This window comes from Ovis canadensis, chromosome 18 (genome assembly GCF_042477335.2).
Source record: "Ovis canadensis isolate MfBH-ARS-UI-01 breed Bighorn chromosome 18, ARS-UI_OviCan_v2, whole genome shotgun sequence".
Taxonomy (NCBI): Eukaryota; Metazoa; Chordata; class Mammalia; order Artiodactyla; family Bovidae; genus Ovis; species Ovis canadensis.
In genome coordinates this window covers 69,936,089-69,961,161 of record NC_091262.1, presented here as the reverse complement: position 1 = coordinate 69,961,161, position 25,073 = coordinate 69,936,089, and the positions used below count along the sequence as shown (strand labels likewise).

General features: G+C 38.7%; 1 protein-coding gene across 1 annotated transcript in view; it reads left to right on the top strand.

Moving 5' to 3' along the window:
* CATSPERB (cation channel sperm associated auxiliary subunit beta) overlaps positions 1-25,073 on the top strand; it is a 139,195-nt gene that overhangs the window by 101,769 nt on the left and 12,353 nt on the right. Inside the window, exons 17-21 of the mRNA XM_069559306.1 lie at positions 5,321-5,511; positions 8,170-8,502; positions 13,844-13,983; positions 19,782-19,979; positions 20,732-20,842. Of these exons, the coding sequence (XP_069415407.1) occupies positions 5,321-5,511; positions 8,170-8,502; positions 13,844-13,983; positions 19,782-19,979; positions 20,732-20,842 (973 nt within the window). The remainder of the gene's footprint in view (positions 1-5,320; positions 5,512-8,169; positions 8,503-13,843; positions 13,984-19,781; positions 19,980-20,731; positions 20,843-25,073) is intronic.

Below are 25,073 nucleotides of genomic sequence, written 5' to 3'. Positions count from 1 at the left end.
TCTCTGGTCCACTCCTGAGGCCCATGGGAAGGAGCTTGCAAGTGAGTGCAGCTCCCTTTTGAAAGGTGCCCCAGCATTTCCAAACTCACGTACCAGCACATCTTGGCCTTTGGAAGTTTTTTGTTTCTGTTTTTTCTATTTTTAGACATTTCCTATTTATTTCTTTTGTGGCCAGCACCATGTTTCTCCCTTCTATGCTCTTCCACAGGTGAGACTGTTGCCGTGTTGAGACTCTCCTTGGAATGGCTTGGATTTCTGGTTAGTTCTTGGATGGCTTAAGCAAAGTGACAACTTTGTGATTTTTCCATTTTGTTTCATTGCTTGTTGGGCTGCTTCTTTCTACATCAAAAGCCAAAGCAGAATGCCTTATAATTGACTTTTGTTGTTGTTGTTGTTGTTTTAATTTTTATTTTTACTTTATTTTGCTTTACAGTACTGTATTGGTTTTGCCATACATTGACATGTGGCTGATTCATGTCAATGTATAATTGACTTTTGTGTAGCAATCTCAAGTGTTTCAAATTTGCTAAACTCATTTGCTTATTCTAGTACTTTTTCTATATATTCTTTTGGATTTTCTGAGTAGGGGTAAATATTTTTTCTAAGCAGATAATCACATCACCTGCAGATAATTTGTTTATTTTAACACCTTTTAGCATATTATATATGTCTTTCTGTTACAGTATCTAGGAGCTTATTAAATATCAATGAAGTTAATGGGTGTCATTCTGTTCAGGCTGCTCTAATCAAACATAAAAAAAACTGGATGGCTATGTGTTAAGCCACTTTAGTCGTGTCCAACTCTTTGCGACCCCATAGGCTGTAGCCCACCAGGCTCCTCTGCCCATGGGGATTCTCCAGACAGATGGCTTATAAACAAGTGTATTTATCACAGTTATGAAGACCAGAAGTCTAAGATTAAGGTACCAGCATGGTAAGTTTCTGGTGCAGGCTCTCTCCTGGGTAGATTGCCAACTTCTCACCGTGTACTGTCATGATTGAAAGGGGCAGGGTACTAAACTGATTCACAGATGCTTCACCTGCATGACCTGAATCACTTCCCAAAAGCTTCATCTCCAAATATCATCACTTTGGGCATTATGTTTTCAACACAGGAATTTTGGAGGGATACAAACATTCAGACCATTAGCAGTGGGCTTCCTTGTTCCTGACTTAAAGAAAAATATTTTAAACATTTCACCATCATGTACTATCCTTTCTATACATTTTAAAAACTTTTTTCATTTACAGTTACCTTTTTTTTTTTTCAGTTTAAGAGGTGTTTTCTTTTGGTTTTTAACTTAAATGTTTCTCCTATATCTATTGAACTTATCTATATAATTTTTTCCTTTGAACTTTTACTTAATGCTGTGAATTATATTATGGACTTAATGTTGAATCAGACTGAAAGTCATGGAATAAACCTGTCTTGGTCATTGTGTATTATCTATGTTTATATATTTCATAGATTGTTGTGTGCAGTGTTAGTATTCACTTGTTAGATTAATCGTGTTAATTGTGATTTTCCAATTTTCTTTACCCTTAACTGATTTTTTTTCTTTTGTGATCTATCATTATTGAATTATGTTAAAATTTTCTGATGTGATATTGAATTTGTCAGTTCTTCACTGTAGTTCTGTCAATTTTGGCTTATATATGTGTGAGGCTGTTGTTAGATATGTATAAGTTTAAAATCGTTACATCTTCTTAGACTTGCTTATGATGTTGATTTCATGGGTATATACTTACCCTTAAACTCATCAAGTTGTTTATATTAAATATGTAAGGCCTTTTATGTGTCAATCATAACTCAATAAAGTAGTTTAAAATAAGACAGCTACTTGCAGTGTTACAAAAAAGAATTGTTATATCTTCTTGATGAGTTGAACATTTTATTGGTATTTAATGACTATGTTTATATTTATAATGCTTTTTTGCATTACAGCCTAGCAGGTATAGCAAAATATCCATAACATAAAATTTACCATTTTAGCCATTTTTAAGAGTGCAGTTCTGTGGCATTAAGTATATTCACATGGTTGTGCAACCATTACCACTGTCCATCTCCAGAACTATTTCTTTCTTTTTTTTAGAACTGTTTTTTTTTTTTAATTGGAGAGCGTAGTCCAATTATACTTGGATTGCTTGTGTGGGTAGTGCAGAGTGAGATGGTGTGTTGGAAGGTCAGTGAGAAGGTAGGGAAGTACCAGATCATCTAGGGAACTGTAGGCTGCATAGGGGTTTATATTTTATTCTTTGTGCCAGGGGAAGCCATTGGAAAGTTTTATATAGGATAGTGAAGTAATTTATATTTTTTAAAAGACCATTTGCTGTGAAAAGTATAGGACAGGGTGAGAGTCAAAGTCTCTAGGCTCCTTGGAAAGCTACTGAAATAATACAGGTGAGAAAAGAAGATGGTCAAAGCAGTGTACTTGTGAAAAGACAGGATCTGATGGTGGATTGCCTGTTGTGGGAATGAGCAAGAGAGCCATCAAGAATTTGCTAGGGTTTTAGTTTGTAGCTAGGTAGAGGATGCTGTTATTTTCTGAGATTTGGAGTGCAGAGTTAGGCAGGGTGAGTGAGATTTGCACATTGAAAATATTAAGTGTGAAATACCTATTAGGTACCTAGGTAAAGATGTGAAGTTGACAGTTGCCTGGATATATGAATGCATACCACAAAAATAGCAGGAGCTCTGCATTTGGTAGTTGTTCCAATATAAATGGATGTATGTAGAGAAGAAAAGGCCTGGGGCACTCCTGGAAGAGAGATTAGGCAGAAGAGGAGGCCCCAGCCAAGAAAACGAAGAAGGAATAGTCAATAAAATAGAAAAAAAAAAAAAAAACGGGGTAAAGTGGGGACATGTAAGCCAAGGGAGGCGGATGTTTTGGAAAGTATGGAGTAAACGACTGTGACCCATGTGACCGAGAGACTGAGTAACCTAAGAACCAAGAAGACCTTTGGATATGGCAACCTTCCAGGCTGTGGCAACCTTCCAGGCTGTAGTAACCTTGATTAAAGCAGCTTCATTGGCTTGGGATGAGGGCAGTGGGCTGGAGAAACAGCATGGGTACTGGAACTGGAGTTTATCAGGTATAGGTAGTTACGTTTGATGGCGATTGCCTTTTTGTAGTGTTTTCCCCACTCAACAGATCTTCCTCTCCACCTCAGGAACTTCCCTACTCCTAATTTTAAGCTCATCCTTCATTGCCCAAAGTCTCTTTTCTCCTATACAAGCTGAATTCTTACCTCTCCTGTAAGAGTGGAGCTTGATTGCCCCCCAAGAGCCATCCTGGACACTTCAATACAAGAGACTCATTTACTTCTCTAGTGGTAGAAGAAGTGGGATGGCAGGGTCAATAATTAAGGTGTCTGCCTGGCTATTGGTCAGTGACTCAAGATGCAAAGAAGTTAATAGTTTTTTTTTAAAATTATGGTAATAAGCTTTATTTTTTAAGAGCAGTGTCAGGATAGCAGTGTTAATTAGCAACATGGATCAGAAAGTCCAGAGAGTTCCCATGTGCCTCATCTCCACACATATCTCCCTCACTTTGTGTCTGACACTATAGTGGTTTTTTGTTCCAACCCATGAACCTATACTGACACATCATCAATCACCCGAAGTCCATAGTTTACATTAGGATTCACTCTTGGTGTTGTACTTTCTATGGATTTTGACAGTTCTATAATGGCACATATACATCTTATATTATCATACAAAATAGTTTCATTGCCCTGAAAGTCCTCTCTGCTCATCCTGTACATCCCTGACATCTATACTGTCTCTATTTTGCTGTTGTTGTTCAGTTGCTAAATTGTGTCCTACTGTTTGTGACCCCGTGGACTGCAGCAAGCCAGGCTCCCCTGTCCTTCACAATCTCCTGGAGTTTGTTCAGATTCATACCCATTGAGTTGACGATGCCATTCAACCATCTCATCCTCTGTTGCCCCCCTTCTCCTTTTGTCTTCAATCTTTCCCAACATCAGGGTCTTTCCCAATGAGTCAGTTCTTCTCATCAGGTGGCCAAAGTATTAGAGCTTCAGCTTCAGCAAGGGTCCTTCCAATGAACATTCAGGGTTGATTTCCTTTAGGATTGACTGGTTTGATCTCCTTGCTGTCCAAGGGACTCTCAAGAGTCTTCTTCAGCACCACAATTAGAAACCGTCAGTTCTTCGGTGTTGAGCCTTCTTTGATGGCTCAATGGGTAAAGAATCCACCTGCAGTGCAGGAGACACAGGAGACATGAGTTTGATTCCTGGGTCAGGAAGATCCCCTGGAGAAGGAAATGGCAACCCACTCCAGTATTCTTGCCTGGGAAATCCCATGGTCAGGGAAGCCTGGTAAGCTACAGTTCTAAATTGTTAATATTTTATTGTTAATATGGCTTTTGTCAGTTTAATTTCTAGGGTCCCAGGCACAGAACCTAGAAGGGTAGAGGAAAAAGAGATTCTATTCTTCCCCAATAGTTTATTTTGGATAACAGTCCTTTGTCAGATATGTTTTTCATAACTATTTTCTTCTATTAACTGAGCGGCTTAGCACACACACACACATCTTAGCTTAACATTTGAAGGTTGTTTTTCCTGCTTATAAAGCACATGCTCATTGCAGAAATTTCCTAAAAGGCAAATATAAAGAAGACAGTTAAAATCATGACTGTTAACACTCTGATGAATTACTGATCAGTCCTTTTCAACATTCATTTCAACATTTTTCACTATACTTCTTTATTTTAGACATTATAATGTGACCACTTTCCTTAGGTAATGAAAAACTCTTTGTAAGAATCATTTTAATGGATGATTTTTTTCTAGGTAGATCAGGTATTATCATTTAGTTAATTTTCCTATTGTTGGCATTTCTATTTCTAACTTTTATCATAATGCTGTGATGAACATCTTTGTGTGGAAAGCTTTTCTTCCCCTCTGTGTTTCAAGTTATGTCCTTAGGATAGAGACCTATCAGTAGATTTATGGAATCAGAGGGCAAAAAAAAAATTAGAACTCAATGCATAGTTTCAAACTGCTTTCTAGGAGGAGTGTATCATTTTACCATTTCACTAGTGCCAATCTCTCTCAGTTCTTACCACTATTACATCCTGTCTTTTAAAAACATCATTAATTTGATAGGTGAAAAATCACATCCCATTGCTGTAACTGACATTTCATCAATTACTAATGAAATTGAATAAATGTTACTCAAATATTCATTTGTTAACTGTTTGTGGTATTTTTTATTTATAAATTATATGTTTATGAACTTGCTAATTTAAACCACTGTTTTATCCAAATTGCTTGACATTTGCTGGTTTGTTTTTAGGAAAACTGGAACAGCTTACATAAGAAAGGTATTTCACCATGACACTCCTGAAGGATTTTTGTCCTCAGTTATTGCAGAACTGATAGACCCTTTTGGAATAGAGGAAGTAAATGAGAGCTCTTGTTTGTCTAGTTCCCTTTTCATTAGTGAAGCTGGAAATCACTCCTATAAACTTAGTCTTCAGTTACAAAGTAAGTGTAATAATATTTCCAATGTCTGGGAAAAATGAAGAATTATCTTTTGGGATGAGTGTTCATGCTCTGTTATAGAACAATAGATTTCAAAATTTAAACCAATTGATAATCTACAGAAGTCTACATATACTTAAATTCCTAGAGGAATTCTTTATTTTTAATATAATAAAACCTGATTTCTCCACTGAGATGAATAACAGGCATTTTACATTTAATACATTCTCTCACTTGATTATTGTAATAGTCTCTCTCTTTCTTTTTTTTTTTGGTCAGGTTTATTAAGGTATAACTTACATACAGTAAAATTCACTCTTGTCAGTGTATGTCTATGGATTTTGATAAATCCATTCATTCAATGATGGAGCCACCATTGTGATCAGTCCCAGAAAACTCTCTCCTAATTCTTTGCTCTCCCAGCCCTGGCCCCTGGCAACCAATGATCTGTTTTCTGTTCCCCCAATTCTCTCCTTTCCAGAATGTTACATAAACGGAATCATACAATAGACAGAATTTTGACTCTACCTTAAGTATTTGTGTACAGGTTTTTGTGTATATATATGTTTTCACTTCTCTGGAATAAATGCCCAGGAGTGCAACTGCTGGGCTGAATAGTAATTGCATATTTATTGAGTTGGCCAAAAAGTCCGTTTGGTTTTCCTATAACATCTTACAGGAGAACCTGAACAAACTTTTTGGCCAACTCAATAGTTTTTAAGGAAACTAATTTCTCTGCTTTCCTTCTTGCCCTTTCTCTGTCACATGCCCAGTCTATTCTCAACAGAGCAGCTTAAGTGATCTTACTAAAACATAAGTTCAATCATGCCCCTTGTTGATTTTCTGTTACGACCTATCCATTGATGAAAGTAGGGTATTAAAATCCTTTACTATTTTTGTGTTGCTATCTATTTCTCCTCAAAGTCTATGAATATTTGCTTTATTATTTAGGTGCTCATTTGTTAAGTGCATAAATATTTGCAAATGTGATATCTTTTTGTTTGACTCTTATTATATAATAACCTTCTTTAGCCTTTGTCTTAAGGTCTACTTTCTCTGATATAAGTATTGGTATCCCAGACTTCTTCTGATTTCCACTTGCATAGAATATCTTTTTTCATCCCTTCACTTTCAGTCTGCGTGTCTCCTTACATCTAAAGTGAGTCCCTTGTAGGCACCATATAGCATATCTTGTTTTTGTTTCTAAATCAACTCAACCACTTTACATCTTTTGGTTGAAGAATTTAGTTCATTTACATTTAAGTAGTTATGGATAGGTATGCATTGATCACCACTTTGTTAATTTTTTTTGGTGTTTTATACCAAAAAAATACCAAAATACCGAATCATGTTGTACACCTGAAACTAATATTATGTATCAATTGTATCTCAAAAAGTCAAAAGGTGGAGGGGAAGTGAGTGACCAGCATCATGCATGTGTACTCAGTCATTCAGTCGTGTCCAGCTCTTTGCAATCCCATGGACTGTAGCCTGCCAAGCTCCTCTGCCTATGGGATTTCCCAGGCAAGAATACTAGAGCAGTTTGCCATTCCCTCCTGAAGGGATCTTCCCAATCCAAAGATCAACCAGCATCTCCTGCATTGGCAGGTGAATTCTTTACTACCGAGCCACCTGGGAAGCCCAGTGGTCAGCATATATGATAGTTAATGCTGCTAGATTAGATGAAATCACTGGGAAAGCAGGAGTAGAGAAAGAAAGGAAAAGGTTTGAGACCCAGTCTCCAGTTTTCCAACATTTAGTGGTCAGAGAGATGGGGAAGACTGGATGGTCTACTAGGAGAAGAGAGTATGTCTCAGAAACCAAGTGAAAAAGTTACTTCAAGAAGGAAGGAGGGGATGCTCTGCTGGATGCTGCCAAGAGGTGGGTTTAGAAAAGAGGTCGGGAGAGAAAACTGCCTGATGCATCTGTTTCAAAGTCACTGGTAAAGTTGACAAAAGCTGTTGTTGGGTGGAATCATGTAGACAAAAATGACATGTCATTGGATTAGGGTCAAAAAATTACAAGAGGCAGGGAATTGAAGACAGTGAATAAGGCAATCCTTTGGGGGAATCTCACAGTGAAGGGGAAAAGAGAAATGAAATGGTAGTTGAAGGGAATGTAAAAAAGGGTTTTTTGTTGGTTTATTGAAATGGGAAAAATTAGAACATGTGTGCATAAAGGAATTATGAGGTTCTCTTCAGACTACTTCTATTTATTTTTTTCAGAACAAGCTGAGTATCATTGTTGATGTGTTTCAAAAACATTTTAAAATAATGACTTTCCTCTCCTTCAAACAGCCATCTTTTGACTTCTCTCATATCCACTCTGATGGATTTTCTCCAATCTCTAGGTTATTAAGGCTCTTACTAGTTCTATAGAAAAGAAATCAACTTTCTTATAATTACTTAACCCTGTGTGGATTGTCTTTTGCTGAGAATTTTATAGAACTGGTTTCATAGTAGATGTTGTGTCTGGCATATTTGTGATAACACTTTCAACAAAATAATTTGAAATATGACCAGAAATATGACAAATATGTTCTCTAGTTAAGACCATAGTTTAAAAACTCAAATAATGTATTCCTCAGTTGGGTCCACCAGTATTGCTTGGAGAATATTGGCTGTTCTATTTTATACCAAATCATTCTTGTTTTAGCTCCAGGTGTTATCTCCTCATTTCAAGATTCTGATATAGAAAAGACTGTGGTGATTCCCGGTTATAGCAGCTTCCTGATCACAACAATATTAGACAATGAGAATGCTTTAGCTGTTGCTACTATGCCTGAAATAGTACCCCGTAACATGACCTTTCAAAAAGACTCCTGGTTCTTATACAACTTTGGAAAAAGGAATGGACAAACATGGAACATATATGCAAAACCATGTAATTACTGGTTTCAACAACATGATGATTCACTATCCCTCAGTGTCCTGAAATACATTGATCTGGGGAAATCTCACACTTTAAAAATGAAGGTCATACCTAATACAAATGGTAAGTTTATTTTTATTGGGAAATAACAAGAGGAGATATTATTGCTTTTCTTGCATGTAAAATACACTCAGATATTTCCTTTATCTTTGGTTTCATTAGTAGGTGGCATTCTATCACTAATAGTATAAGCTTCTAATTATTGAGCACTTATGCAAAACTCTGTATTAAATGTTTTTATACATTTAAAATTTATGGTTTATGACTATCCTAATGGGCTAATTATAATCCTTATTTTGTAAGTGATAAAAATGAGGTTTATAGTATCAGCCCAAATTTACAGAAGATTTTAAACTTTAGCTGCCCTCTGAAAAGAAAACCTTTTAATTACCTTGTTATGGTTATAACCATTTCAAGTATTTATTTTAAGGAAAAAAAACCTTTTAAATAGAATTCTATACTTTGCTCCATTTTCCAAGTATTTATTTATTTAAAAATATAAAACTTACTAAAGATGATGGTAAAATAGCATGCTGGAAAAAAGTAAAACAAAAAACTTTAGTAAATAACTTAGCTAGAAAGTGAGGAAAGAAAGATGAAAGAGAGGAGAGAGAAAGGAAAATCTTGTCATTAGAAATGAAGACGTTAGCAAAGTATTGCTCAAAATTCTCCAGGATAGGCTTCAACAGTATGTGAACCAAGAACTTTCAGATATTCAAGCTGGATTTGGAAAACGTAGAGGAATCAGATATCCACTGGATCATAGGAAAAGCAAGAGAATTCCAGAAAAACATCTGCTTCATTCACTACACTAAAGCCTTTGATGTGTGGATCACAACAAATTGTAGAAAATTCTTAAAGAGATGGGAATACCAGACCACCTTCCTTGCATCCTGAGAAACCTGTATGCAGGTAAAAAAGCAACAGTTAGAACTGAACATGGAACAATGGACTGGTTCCAAGTTAGAAAAGAAGTATGTCAAGGCTATATATTGCCATCCTGCTTATTTAACTTATAAGCAGAGTACATCATGCAAAATGCCAGGCTGGATGAAGCACAAGCTGAAATCAAGATTTCCAGGAGAAATATCAATAACCTCAGACATGCAGATGACACCACCATTATGGCAGAAAGCAAAGAGGAACTAAAGAGCTTCTTGATGAAAGTGAAAGAGGACAGTAAAAAAGCTGGCTTAAAACTCAACTTTCAAAAAAATGAAGATTGTGGCATCCAGTCCCATCATTTCATGGCAAATAGATGGGAAAACAATGGAAACAGTGACAGACTTTATTTTATTGGGCTCCAAAATCACTTCAGATGGCAACTGCAGCCATGAAATTAAAAGATGCTTGCTCCTTGGATGAAAAGCTATGACAAACCTAGATAGCTTATTAAGAAGCAGAGACATAGACTGGCAATTCAATTCACATGATAGTATACATGTTAGAATGTCATTCTCCCAAATCATCCCACCCTCTCCCTCTCCCTCTGAGTCCAAAAGTCCGTTATACACATCTGTGTCTCTTTCCCTGTCTTGCATACAGGGTCGTCATTGCCCTGACGCAGGATGCAGCATGCTTGGGGCTGGTGCATGGGGATGACCCAGAAAGATGTTATGGGGAGGGAGGTGGGAGGGGGGTTCATGTTTGGGAATGCATGTAAGAATTAAAGATTTTAAAATTTAAAAAATAAAAAACTAAAAATTAAAAAAATAAAAAAAAAAAAAGAAGCAGAGATATCATTTTTCCAACAAAGGTCCATCTGGTCAAAGATAAGGTTTTTCCAGTAGTCATGTATAGATGTGAGCATTGGACCATAAAGAAGGCTGAGCGCCAAAGAATTGATGTTTTTGAACTGTGATGTTGGAGAAGACCTTGAGAGTCCCTTGGACTGCAAGGAGATCAAATCAGTCAATCCTAAAGGAAATCAATCCTGAATATTCTTTCAGAAGGGACAACAGAGGACAATATGGTTGGATGGCATCACCGACTCATTGGACATGAGTTTGAGCAAACTCTGAGAGTTGGTGAAAGACAGGGAAGCCTGGTGTGCTGTAGTCCATGGGGTCGCAAAGAGTCAGACACCACTTTGCAACTGAGCAACAACAAGAAATGAAGAAGGAATTCAAAGTCAAAAGAGTTAGCTAATGTGTAGCTCCTACAAGGTTATGAGGCTCAGATGTAGATCACTTAGACAGTGGAATGTGTTTTAATGCCCAGCCATTTGTTTGAAGATGTAGACCTTTAGACATTTCTACCTTATGGTATGAAGTTGGAACTGAGAACATTAAGTAAGGCTGGAACCATCAGATAGTGGAGAGGTGAAGAGGCAATAAGAACAACACTACCCAACAACCCAAAGAAGGAGATGGGGGACTATGATCTCCATGGGACTCTCAAAGAATTTCTTATAAAAAACCCAAACTTCTAGACTGTGTAACACCCAGAGACTACACACCAGAAACAAGAATATCAAACTGAGAAATCATTACAACCCCTAGGCCCCAGCTTAAGGAAGCACAAAACCACCTGTATGAATACTTTCATAATCCAGGTAATATTGACTTGCACAAAAAAAAAGTCAATCTTTCTGACTTACTTCACTCTGTGCATATGTTTGGAATCTAGAATGATGGTACTAATGAACCTATTTGCAGGGCAGCAATGAAGACGCAAACATAGAGAACAGACTTGTGAACACAGTGGGAGAAGGAGAGGGTGGGACGAATTGAAAGAATAGCATGGAAACATACACATTACCACATGTAAAATAGATAGCAAGTGGGAATTTTCTGTGTGACACAGGGAGCTCAACCCAGTGTTCTGTGAACCTAGATGGGTGTGATAGGGTGGGAGATGGGAGGTGGGTTCATAAGAGAGGGGATATATGTATACCCATGGCTAATTCATGCTGATGAATGGCAGAGGCCAACACAATATTGTAAGGCAATTATCTTCCAATTAAAAAAATACTATCTACATTGACCATGTATTGAGAACAATAATTTTAAAACCATGTAAGGAAATGACCGAACATAAGAAAAAGTCAACAAGCATAGGAAACAAAATTTCAATCTTGAGTTGATGGAAAAACAAGAAAGACATTATAAAAATAATTGTATAATATATATATATATTATATATATATAACATAGAGGAAAACAATAGAATAGAAAAGACTAGAGATTTCTTCAAGAAAATTAGAAATACCAAGGGAATATTTCATGCAAAGATGGACTCGATAAAGGACAGAAATGGTATGGATCTAACAGAAGCAAAAGATATTAAGAAGAGGTGGCAAGAACACACAGAAGAACTGTACAAAAAAGATCTTCACGACCAAGATAATCATGAAGATGTGATCACTCCCACTCACCTAGAGCCAGACATTCTGGAATGTGAAGTCAAGTGGGCCTTAGGAAGCATCACTACGAACAAAGCTAGTGGAGGTGATGGAATTCCAGTGGAGCTATTTCAAATCCTGAAAGATGATGCTGTGAAAGTGCTGCACTCAATATGCCAGCAAACTTGGAAAACTCAGCAGTGGTCAAAAGGTCAGTTTTCATTCCAATCCCAAAGAATGGCAATGCCAAAGAATGCTCAAACTACCACACAATTGCACTCATCTCACACGCTAATAAAGTAATGCTCAAAAAGTCTCCAAGCCAGGCTTCAGCCATATGTGAAAAGGCAGAGGAACCAGAGATCAAATTGCCAACATCCGCTGGATCATGGAAGAAGCAAGAGAGTTCCAGAAAAAACATCTATTTCTGCTTTATTGACTATGCCAAAGCCTTTGACTGTGTAGATCACAATAAACTGTGGAAAATTCTGAAAGAGATGGGAATACCAGACCACCTGACCTGCCTCTTGAATAACCTGTATGCAGGCCAGGAAGCAACAGTTAGAACTGAACATGGAACAACAGACTGGTTCCAAATAGGAAAAGGAGTACGTCAAGGCTGTATATTGTCACCCTACTTATTTAACTTCTATGCAGAATACATCATGAGAAACGCTGGGCTGGAGGAAGCACAAGCTGGAATCAAGATTGCCGGGAGAAATATCAATAAGCTCAGAAATGCAGATGACACCACCCTTATGGCAGAAAGTGAAGAGGAGCTAAAAAGCCTCTTGATGAAAGTGAAAGAGGAGAGGGAAAAAGTTGGTTTAAAGCTCAACATTCAGAAAACGAAGATCATGGCATCTGGTTCACTTCATGGGAAATAGATGGAGAAATAGTGGGAAAAGTGTCAGACTTTATTTTGGGGGGCTCCAAAATCACAGCAGATGGTGATTGCAGCCATGAAATTAAAAGATGCTTACTCCTTGGAAGGAAAGTTATGACCAACCTAGATAGCATATTAAAAAGCAGAGACATTACTTTGCCAACAAAGTTCCATCTAGTCAAGGCTATGGTTTTTCCATTGGTCATGTATGGGTGTGAAAGTTGGACTGTGAAGAAGGCTGAGCGCTGAAGAATTGATGCTTTTGAACTGTGGTGTTGGAGAAAACTCTTGAGAGTCCCTTGGACTGCAAGGAGATCCAACCAGTCCATCCTGAAGGAGATCAGTCCTGGGTGTTCATTGGAAGGACTGATGCTGAGGCTGAAACTCCAATACTTTGGCCACCTCATGCGAAGAGTTGACTCATTGGAAAAGACCCTGATGCTGGGAGGAATTGGCGGCAGGAGGACAAGGGGATGACAGAGGATGAGATGGCTGGATGGCAACACTGACTCGATGGACATGAGTTTGAGTGAACTCCGGGCGTTGGTGATGGACAGGGAGGCCTGGCGTGCTGAAATTCATGGAGTCACAAAGAATTGGACTGAACTGAGCGACTGAACTGAACTGAACACATATATATGGAATTTAGAAAGATGGTAACGATAACCCTATATGTGAGACAGCAAAAGAGACACAGATGTATAGAACAGTCTTTTGGACTCTGGGGGAGAAGGCGAGGGTGGGATGATCTGGGAGAATAGCATTGAAACATGTATATTATTATATGTGAAACAGATCGCCAGTCCAGGTTCAATGCATGAGACAAGGTGCTCAGGGCTGATACACTGGGATGACCTTGAGGGATGGGATGGGGAGGGAGGTGTGGGGGTTGTTCAGGATGGGGAACACACGTACACCCATGGCTGACTCATGTCAGTGTATGGCAAAAACCACTACAATATTGTAATTAGCCTCCAATTAAAGTAAATAAATTTTAAAAATTAAAAAAATAAAATTTTTTCAAAGAGGTATTAAAGTTCCCTAGCTATATTGTGGCCATTATGCAGCCTTCATAATAGATTCTGTAGATGTTCTAGAATTCTAATTGACCTATCATTATGAAACTGCTTAAATTTTTCTTAATTTTATGTTAACTCTTGGTTTTGTTTCCATAGTTCTTACAACACTTAAAATACCACTACTGCAAGTAATTGTTGGAAATCCAAATTTGTTGGAAGTTAAAGTTGAAGGCTATTTTGATGAAACTGATAGTTATATAATGGAAGTTTCTACAGCTAGCAAAACTTTACACCAAGTAAATTTTCCTTTAATTATTTTTAAAAATCTATTGATTATAGAAAATTTAGGGTATAAACCAAGAAAAAGAAGGAAAAATTATGCATAATCCTACCTATCAAGGGTGATGAAACACTTTTAACATCTTGGGCATTACAAAAAGGCTGTATGTGATAGACATTAAAAAACTGAGCCCCAGAAAAGACTGGTACTGCTGCGACTGCTTTTGTGGGCTTCCCAGATGGCACTAGTGGTAAAGAACCTACCTGCCAATGCAGAAGACTCAAGAGAGATGGGCTTGATCCCTGGGTCGGAAGATCCCCTGGAGGAGGGCTCAGCAACCCACTCCAGTATTCTTGCCTGGAGAATCCTATGGACAGAGGAGCCTGGCGGGCTACAGTCCATAGGGTCCCAAAGAGTTGGACACGACTGAATCGACTTAGCACACATGCAGGCAGTGTTTTTGTGAGCTTGAGAAACATACTTTGACCAAATTTCCTCATCTATAAAACGGAAGTGATAATAATAATACTTCATAGGATTGTTTTGAGAGTTAAATGTGATAATTCATGTAGGCCATTTCAATAACTCTCTGGCACATAGAAAATGGTCAACAAGAAAATAAACACTGAGTATGCACTGGAAGGATGAGTGCTGAAGCTCCAATACTTTTGCCACCTGATGCAAAGAACTGACTCATTGGAAAAGACCTTGATGCTGGGAAGGATTGAAGGCAAGAGGTGAAGGGGGAGACAGAGGATGAGATGGTTGGATGGCATCGCTGACTCAATGGACATGAGTTTGAGCAAACTCCAGGAGGTAGTGAAAGACAGAGAAGCCTGGTGTGCTGCAGTTCATGGGATCTCAGAGTCAGACACAACTTAGTGACTGAACAACAATGAATTTTCCATTTTTTCCTTTTTCCCCTGAAACTAGGAGAGCATTATATATACACTTTTAAAAATTTGCTCCTTCTGAGAGGTTGATAATGGTCCGAGGCCCTCAAGGAGAAAGGGATAAATTTTTTTTTCTACATTCCCTCATCTTACTCACATAAGATGTTTTTTCCTTAAGCTCTGAATTGTTATTGCAACAATCTATTTCTTCTAAGATTAACTTTCTTTAATCCCAGAGCTAATGATTACACAACAAAGCAACTCATTTGCTCAAGGGTATGTTTTTCCTTAAAGTCTATACTAATGATTATATAACAGCAATATATCCTGCTTAAGGCCATGTTTCTCCTTAAGAACCTTCTGACTAATCCTATTATCTTAAAATGTATGTTATGGGAGTGGGTCTGGTAAAACCTTTCTATTGTTAGTAACCAATTGAAAAAGTATATAAAGTGAAGTTGCTCAGTTGTGTCGGACTCTTTGCGACCCCATGCACTGTAGCCCACCACATTCCTCCATCCATGGGATTTTCCAGGCAAGGGTACTAGAGTGGGTTGTCATTTCCTTCTCCAAAGGATCTTCCCACCCCAGGGATTGAACCCGGGTCTCCTGAATGGTAGGCAGACGCTTTACCTTCTGAGCCACCAGGGAAGTCATCAGGGAAAAAGAATATAAGGCCTTGATAAAACTATCAAGAGTGGGACACTCTTCCCCCTTCTGATGTCTATTTCAGAAGCTTTCTGTGTCTCTTTTTCACTGTAATAAAACTTCTGCCACATGAAGCTCTGACTGCCTGGATCCTCTTCTCTGGTCCTGAAGCTAAATTCTTTTCTTTGGAAATCACAAATCTGACACCATTCACTGTAAGCTATTACTTCCACTTAATTTTATGGTAGAATCCTTTGTGTCAATAAATATTTTTGTATATACTAAAATTTGTCTATCATGAAAATTTTCAGATATAGACAAAAGATGAATTTCCATATACCTATTTCTCAAATTAAACAGTCAGGGTTTTGACACTTGTTTTATCATTCTAATTTTTTTTTTTTGGTTTATATTCTGACCAATGATATTCAGAATTCATTTATATTCTGTTATAATACAATATATTATATTCTGTTAAATGAATAGCAACTTCATGTCACTTCACTCCTATATGCTTCCATGTTGTTGTTCAGTTGCTAAGTCATGTCCAACTCTTTGCAACTCCATGGACTATAGCATGCCAGGCTCCTCTGTCCTCCGCTGTCTCCAGGAGTTTTCTCAAATTCATACATATATGCCATCATACACATCTTCAAAAATATGTGTATAATCTTTCACATAACAAGAATACCATTTTCACCCTTGAAATTTTTTAAGCTAAATTTGTTTTGATATTCTATAAAGTCCAATCCATAAGCAAATTCCCCCAATTTTCTCAAAAAAATTGTTCACGGTTGGTTTGAATTGGGATCCAAACAAGAGTCACATAGTCTGTGGTTATTTATTCATCTCTTTTCATCAAAAATAGGTATTGCTCCATTATCTTCCCCTGTCATTGAAACGCTGCTGTTGAGTCAGTTATGTTGCAGAGTCTCCAGTATTCTGGATGTTTCTGTTTGCTTACTTATTTCTTATTGAACTTGGCAGAATTCATTAAAAATTGTTATTTTTAATGGAATACAGAGTTTGGGGATAGGGACAAAACTACCAGAGTTACTATATCTCTACAATTATTAGTATCTCTACATTTTTTAATTTCCAGAAATACTTGAGAATTTCAAACAGAATTTATCAAATTTTGTTGAGTGTTTAATGTTGTGCAAGGTGAAAATATGTTTTCTGTACACAAATTTCTACTAAAAACATATCTTTGTGAAATACGGTGATGGCTAAGTGAATATCTTCTTTTCAGAATGTATACCAATGGAAGTTATTTTATTCGTATTATCAAAGCAAATGTCCACAGGCTCATCAATGAAAGAGAAAGGCCTTGCTATTCTAAGTTGGTTTTATATCCAACTACATCCAATTATAGTGTTTATTTAATAATAAACACTTGATCCTTGTTCATTTTCAAATGGTCACCCACAGCCAATTAGATTGGGATGTATTTCTTCCTGGAAAAGAATATGTCTTCTGTTAAGATTTATTCTAAAACAGATCATTATGGTCAAATTTATGACTCTATTTTTGTCTTCTATTATATTATCATTCTTTTTTATTTCTTTTCATTTTCTATATTCTTTAGTTGATTACTGTCCTAGTTTGCCAGGGCTGCCATAACAAATACAATGGACTGAGTGGCTTAAGCAACAGAAATTTATTTTCTCACCGTTCTGGAGGCTAAAAGCCAAGAGCAAGGCATTGGCAGGGTTGGTTTCTTCTAAAGCCTTTGTCCTTGGATTGCAGATGGCTGACTCCTCCCTGTGTCTTCACTTGGTCTCCTCTCTGTGCGTGTGTGTTCAAATTTCCTATTGTTATGTGATGGCCATCATATTGGATTAGAGCCCACACTAATTATCTCATCTTAATTTAATTACCTCTTTTAAGGCCTTAAATTAATTACCTCCTTAGGCCTTTGAACAAACAATGTTCAAATTAACACACAATTACACTCATTTCACACACTTTTTTTTGAGCAAAGTAATGCTCAAAATTCTCCAAGCTAGGCCTCAAGAGTATGTGAACTGAGAACTCCCAGATGTTCAAGCTGGATTTAGAAAAGGCAGAGGAACCAGAGATCAAATTGCCAACATCCGCTGGATCATGGAAAAAGCAAGAGAATTCCAGAAAAACATCTACTTCTGCTTCATTGACTACACTAAAGCCTTTGACTGTGTGGATCACAACAAACTGGAAAATTCTTAAAGAGATGGAAATACTAGACCACCTTACCTGCCTCCTGTGAAATGTATGCAGGTCAAGAAGCAACAGTTAGAACTGGACATGGAACAATGGACTGTTTCCAAGTTGGAAAAGGAGTAAGTCAAAGCTGTATATTGTCACCCTGCTTATTTAACTTATATACAGAGTACATCATGCAAAATGCCAGGCTGGATAAAGCACAAGCTGGAATCAAGTTTGCTTGGAGAAATACCAATAACCTCAGATATGCAGATGACACCACCCTTATGACAGAAAGAGAAGAGGAACTAAAGAGCCTCTTGATGAAGAGACATTAATTTGTCAACAAACGTCCATCTAGTCAAGGCTATGGTTTTTCCAGTGGTCATGTATGGATATGAGAGTTGGACTATAAAGAAAGCTAAGTGCTGAAGAATTGATGCTTCTGAACTGTGGTGTTGGAGAAGACTCTTATGGCAATGATGACCCTGTATGCAAGACAGCAAAAAAGACACAGATGTGTATAATGGACTTTTGGACTCAGAGGGAGAGGGAGAGGGTGGGATGATTTGGGAGAATGGCATTGAAACATGTATACTATCATGTAAGAATCGAATCGCCAGTCTATGTCCGACGCAGGATGCAGCATGCTTGGGGCTGGTGCACGGTGATGACCCAGAGAGATGTTATGGGGAGGGAGGTGGGAGGGGGGCTCATGTTTGGGAACGCATGTACCCCCATGGTGGATTCATGTCAATGTATGGCAAAACCAATACAGAATTATAAAGTAAAATGAAGTAAAAATAAATAAATAAATAAATAAATATATATATATATATATATATATATATATATATATATATATATACACACACACACATATATAGCAAAAAAAAAAAAGAGTCCCTTGGACTGCAAGGAGATCCAAACAGTCGATCCTAAAGGAGATCAGTCCTGGGTGTTCATTGGAAGGACTAATGTTGAAGTTGAAACTCCAGTACTTTGGCCACCTGATGCGAAGAGCTGACTCATTTGAAAAGACCCTGATGCTGAGAAAGATTAAGGGCAGGAGGAAAAGGGGACGACAGAGGATAAGATGGTTGAATGGCATCACCAACTCAATGGACATGGGTTTGGGTGGACTCTGGGAGTTGGTGATGGACAGGGAGGCCTGGTGTGCTGCAGTTCATGGGGTCACACAGAGTCAGAGATGACTGAGTGACTGAACTGAACTGAACTGATGAAGGTGAAAGAGGAAAAAGCTGGCTTAAAACTAAACTTTAAAAAAAAACGAAGATCGTGGCATCCAATCCCATCATTTCATGGCAAATAGATGGGGAAACAACGTAAACATTGACAGATTTTATTTTCTTGGGCTCCAAAATCACTTCAGATGGCAGCTGCAGCCATAAAATTAAAAGATGCTTGCTCCTTGGAAGGAAAGCTATGACCAACCTAGACAGCATATTGAGAAGTAGAGACATTACTTTCCCAACAAAGGTCCATCTGGTCAAAGCTAAGGTTTTTCCAGTAGTCATGTATGTTTGTGAGCATTGGACCATAAAGAAGGCTGAGCACCAAAGAACTGATGCTTTTGAACTGTGGTGCTGGAGAAGACTCCTTAGAGTCTCTTGGACTGCAAGGAGATCAAACCAGTCAATCCTAAAGAAATAAATCCTGAATATTCATTGGAAGGGCCGATGCTGAAGCTGAAGCTCTAATACTTTGGCCACCTGATACGAAGAGCTGACTCATTAGAAAAGACCCTGATACGGGGAAAGATTAAAGGCAGGAGAAGCGGACAACAAAGAATGAGATGGTTGGATGGCATCACCAACTCAATGGACATGAGTTTGAGCAAGTTCTGGGAGTTTGTGACGGACAGGGAAGCCTGGTGTGCTGCAGTCCATGGGGGTCTCCAAAGAGTCGGACACAACTGAGTATATGAACAATGACAACAAAAAGGCCTTATCGCCAAATATAGTCCCATTCTGAGATACTGGAGGTCGGGACCTCAACATACGGTACAGGCACAGTTCAGTAGGTAACAGTTACTTTAATTAACCTTCATTTATTTGGCTATTTCCAGGGTTCAACTTCACTGGAGTTTATTGTCTGGGGAGCATCGACTGAGTGCTATGTTACAACATTCGTGCCAATGTTGAAAAGCAGCTGTAGTTATCTCAAGTCTATGCATCACATTCCTAGTGAAATTATCCCCTTGGAAGACTGGATGAGTGGAGTTTACGTGAACAGTCAGGGTTTTAATATGATCAAAGTTTTGCCGGTAAGAAACCTAAGCAGTTCCAGTGATATGTTACTTTTGTGTGACTAGCTGGCCATTTGGTCTTAGCATTTCTTTCCTGAATTACTCAGAACACTTCAGTTATTTTTCAACCCTCGTGTCATTTTGAGGATATGATGACTAAAATGTGAAAATGTTCTGAACTTATGGTTTTTCTTAGTGTAATAGTCTCATCATTATTTTCTACTATATTATGGTGGCATAATCTTGGGCTTTCACAGTATATACAGTTATTTGCCCTTAAGCTGACTCATACTTGTCTTGAGCTGATATATCTTACTGGTCCCATTTCAATGTAGTAACAATTTTAATTTTTGTCTTATCAGAACACGTGACTGTTTTTAAAATATTAATTACTGCTCTTTGTTAACTGATTACTTATAATTTTCTTTGTAACAAAAAATCCCAAATTACTACCCAAACCATCAATTATTTAGTAAATAATTGAATTATTTATTAAATATGTCACTAAGACTGTTAATAAGATTTTTTAACTTTGTTGCATGACTTCATGACAGCTACCTTAGTCTCTAAAACTTTATTCACTTATTTACAAGGTCCAAGTTGCATTAGCATGGTTGAGGGAGTGCTGGGGGAAGAGAAATTTACTTAAATACAAGGAGCTAAAAGTGAAATATCTGTTTTGAATGCTTTTCTGGAAAATCAAGATTTTTAAATTAAAGACTTGGTAAATAACAATGAAATTTACAGTATCTTTGTTTGATCATTTTCAGATAAACTACAGGCCTCCGTCTAATATGGGAATTGCTATTCCACTTACAGATAATTTTTATCATGTAGATCCTAGCAAACCCATACCAAGAAATCTATTTTACAAGTCGAAGGTAAATATTTTTTCTGCAGATAAACTAGTATTTATCTTAATTCAAGAAACCATTCAGTAAAATTACAGATGAACAGACCTAGCTGCAGAGATTAGATGAGAAGGTGCGTTAAGCATAATATGACCTATACAGCAGCGCTGCTTCTCCTTCCCCTCCCCCTCCTCTCCTCCTCCCTTACTACTGCCACTACTACGATTACTACTGCTGTCCCTGTTCTTCCTGCTACTACTTTACCCTTTCTTCTCTCTTTTTTTTATTTATTATTATTATTATTTTTTTTTTTTACTTTACAATATTGTATTGGTTTTGCCACACATCAACATGAATCCACCACAGGTGTACGCGTGTTCCCAATCCCGAATCCCCCTCCCACCTCCCCCACAACACCATCCCTCCGGGTCATCCCAGTGCAACCAGCCCCAAGCATCCTGCACCCTGTATCAAACCTAGACTGACGATTCGTTTCTTATATGATATTATACTGCTATTTCTGGATTTGGTTTTGGAACCGAAGAGTCTAAATGGACTCTTTCCCCTTGACCTCTCCCAAACTCCCACTTGAATTTCAAAGAGCATAAGGGGGATGAGAGTATTGTTTATTGTCTGTATGTTTTGTTTAATGAAAGAGCCCCAAAGCATCTCATAGTTCGAGCCCTGTAAAAGGAATGATGTCCCAAAGGAGAGAAGAGTGTTTGCTCCAACATAGACTCATTTCCTGCCTAGAAAATAACCAAACCCCAGCAGCACTCTGCCTCTCTCGAGTTTGAGTGAACAAAGTAGAGAGAACAGAGAGAAGCCACTAGGTTCAAAAGGAAAGTGCATCATGGGGTGGCTGCCCAAGGGAACCTCATAGATACCTGTGAAATCTCCCTCCAGAAAAACACACCTGCGTATATATATATGGACACGTGGACATTCATATTCATTCTTGAACGTACATGCACACACAAAGACAGAAAATGGCTGTTCCTTTTGTTCAAAACTCTTCATCTCCCTGTCTCATTCAGAATAAAAGCTTTATTCTTACAGTGGTTTATAAGGTCCTCCATTGTTTAGCCTTGGATTTGCATCTGACCTGATTCTCCCCAGGTCAGTCTGCTCTGGCCATGTTGGCCTCCTTGCTATTCTTCAAACCTACTACATGTATTTTCACCTCAGGGTCTTTAAGCTTCAGAAATTTCCTCTGTCTGGAATGCACTTCTGCCAGATATCACATGGCACATCTCATCACCATCTTCAGGTTTTTGCTTAAATGTTGCCATCATTGTGAGGCCTTCCTTGACCACTCTGTTTAAAACTGTACCATCCACCTCCACTGATACCAGTCTTGCCCCTCTCCCCTGCCTTATTTTTCTTCATTGCCCCTTTTACAATTTTACGTGTTTTACCAGTTTATTTATTGTAAGAAACGCCACGGGAAGAAGGAGTTACCCCTATGGACCATTGATCAGGGCCTTTTATTGGGCAGTCACTCTCGGGCAGAACTCCCGGGGGCGGGTAAGCAAGGGAGCCAGGGGCGAGGGGCGGGGGGGGGGCGGTCTGCGAAGCAAAGGGAGTCTTGGGGTAAAGGGAGTCTGCGGAGTCTGCAAGGGTGGGGAAGGGTTTTATAGCCCGGGCCAGGGCTCCCATATAAGGAAGAAAACATGGGCTCAGCGGTGATTGGTGTCCAAGGGCTCCATGTCAGCTCCTGATTGGACGGCGAGGGCTTCGTGTCGGCTCCTGATTGGTCGGCTTGGTTGCCGGGCCGTCTCCGGGGCATGTCTGCAGCACTCTCTGCCGGGACATGTCCCGACACGCCTCAACACGCCTGACCTTGCCCTGACCTTTCATCCTGACCTTGCCCTGACCTTTCATTTATTAGATTTCATTAAAAGGTAAGCTACAGAAGACAGGGTTATTATTGAGGATTTTTAATCAGTTTTATTCTCTCTGCTATCTTTAGTGTCCCTTGAAGATGGCTCAGTGGTAAGGAACCTGCCTGCAAATGCAGGAGATGTAAGAGACATGGGTTCAATCCCTGCACTGGGAAGATTCCCTGGAGGAGGGCATGGTAACCCACTCCAGTATTTTTGCCTGGAGAATCCCCATGGACAGAGGAGCCTGGCAGGCTACAGTCCATAGGATCTCAGAGCAGAACACAACTGAAGCGACTTGGCACGCATGCATCTTTAGTACCCAGAAAAGTGCCAGACATAGGAAGTGCTTAAAAATTGTTCAACAAACTAATAATACACATTTATACACACTCTATTACACACACACACACACACACACACGTACATACACAACATGAGACTGACTTGTTTAACCTTAGATTTCAGGGTAAAAATCTCTGTTCCAGGCAATGAGCAACTCAAATACTGAATTCCTCAATTCTAGTCTCTTCCAAAGATGAACTCTGCTATGTCACTAGAATCAAGCCTTCTCCATTGAAATATGAGTTTAATATATTTACATGGAAATCCTTAGTTTGGGTTTTCTCTTTTTTTCTTCTGGATTTTCTTGGGAGTTGAATAGGAAATTATCTAATTTACATACAAGTAAATAACAGATTTCGGTGGACCTTTTCTATATTCAACAAATGTTAATTTCACACTCCAGCATTTCCAGAGTCATCAGACACTGTACAGATATTTTCTAGAGAGACAACAGTGAACTAGATAAACATGACATCTTTGAGGATCTTTAATGGGGGAGAATAAGCTTTGAAAACTATACAGGCCATGGGGCCACAAAGAATGGCACATGACAGAGCAGCAAACACTTTCACTAATACTTTCACTTTCAAGTTTTGAAGGCTATACAAATTAAATAGCATCACCTAGTGGGGCAGACTAAAAATGTATGTAATTCTGCCTCTGATCACCTGGGGGAAAAGTGCACCTGGACCAATGCTGTAACTTCTCGTTACACTGACATCATCCCCTTACTAGGCAATCATGTGTAACATCATTCGAGACACACAGTTTACAGTTAGACTCCCCAAGGATAAGCAGACAAATGCTTTCAAACTGTGGTGTTGAAGACTCTTGAGAGTCCCTTGGACAGCAAGGAGATCAAACCAGTCAATCCTAAAGGAAATCAACCCTGTATATTCATTGGAAGGACTGATGCTGAAGCTAAAACTCCAATACTTTGGCCACCTGTCATGACACCACCCTTATGGCAGAAAGTGAAGAGGAACTAAAAAGCCTCTTGATGAAAGTGAAAGAGGAGAGTGAAAAAGTTGGCTGAAACCTCAACATTCAGAAAACGAAGATCATGGCATCTGGTCCCATCACTTCATGGGAAATAGATGGGGAAACAGTGGAAACAGTGTCAGACTTTATTTTGGGGGGCTCCAAAATCACTGCAGATGGTGATTGCAGCCATGAAATTAAAAGACGCTTACTCCTTGGAAGAAAAGTTATGACCAACCTAGATAGCATACTAAAAAGCAGAGACATTACTTTGCCGTCTAAGGTCCATCTAGTCAAGGCTATGGTTTTTCCTGTGGTCATGTATGGATGTGAGAGTTGGTCTGTGAAGAAAGCTGAGCGCTGAAGAATTAATGCTGTTGAACTGTGGTGTTGGAGAAGACTCTTGAGAGTCCCTTGGACTGCAAGGAGATCCAACCAGTCCATTCTGAAGGAGATCAACCCTGGGATTTCTTTGGAAGGAATGATGCTAAAGCTGAAACTCCAGTACTTTGGCCACCTCATGTGAAGAGTCGACTCATTGGAAAAGACTCTGATGCTGGGAGGGATTGGGGGCAGGAGAAGGGGACGACAGAGGATGATATGGCTGGATGGCATCACTGACTCAATGGACGTGAGTCTGAGTGAACTCCGGGAGATGGTGATGAACAGGGAGGCCTGGAGTGCTGCAATTCATGGGGTCGCAAAGAGTCGAACACGACTGAGCAACTGAACTGAACTGAACTTGGCCACCTGATGGGAAGAACTGACTCATTGGAAAAGACCCTGATACTGGGAAAGATGGAGGGCAAGAGGAGAAGGGAACAACAGAGGATGAGGTGGTTGTATGCCATCATCGACTCAATGGACATGACTTTGAGCAAACTCCAGGAGATGGTGAAGGACAGGGAAGCCTGGTGTGCTGCAGTCCATGGGGTCACAAAGAGTTGGACATCACTGAGTGACTGAACAATGATGATCAACAACAAATATTTGAAAAAAAAAAAACTTCCACAATAAGAAAGAAGCATAATCTCAACAACTTAAAAAACTGT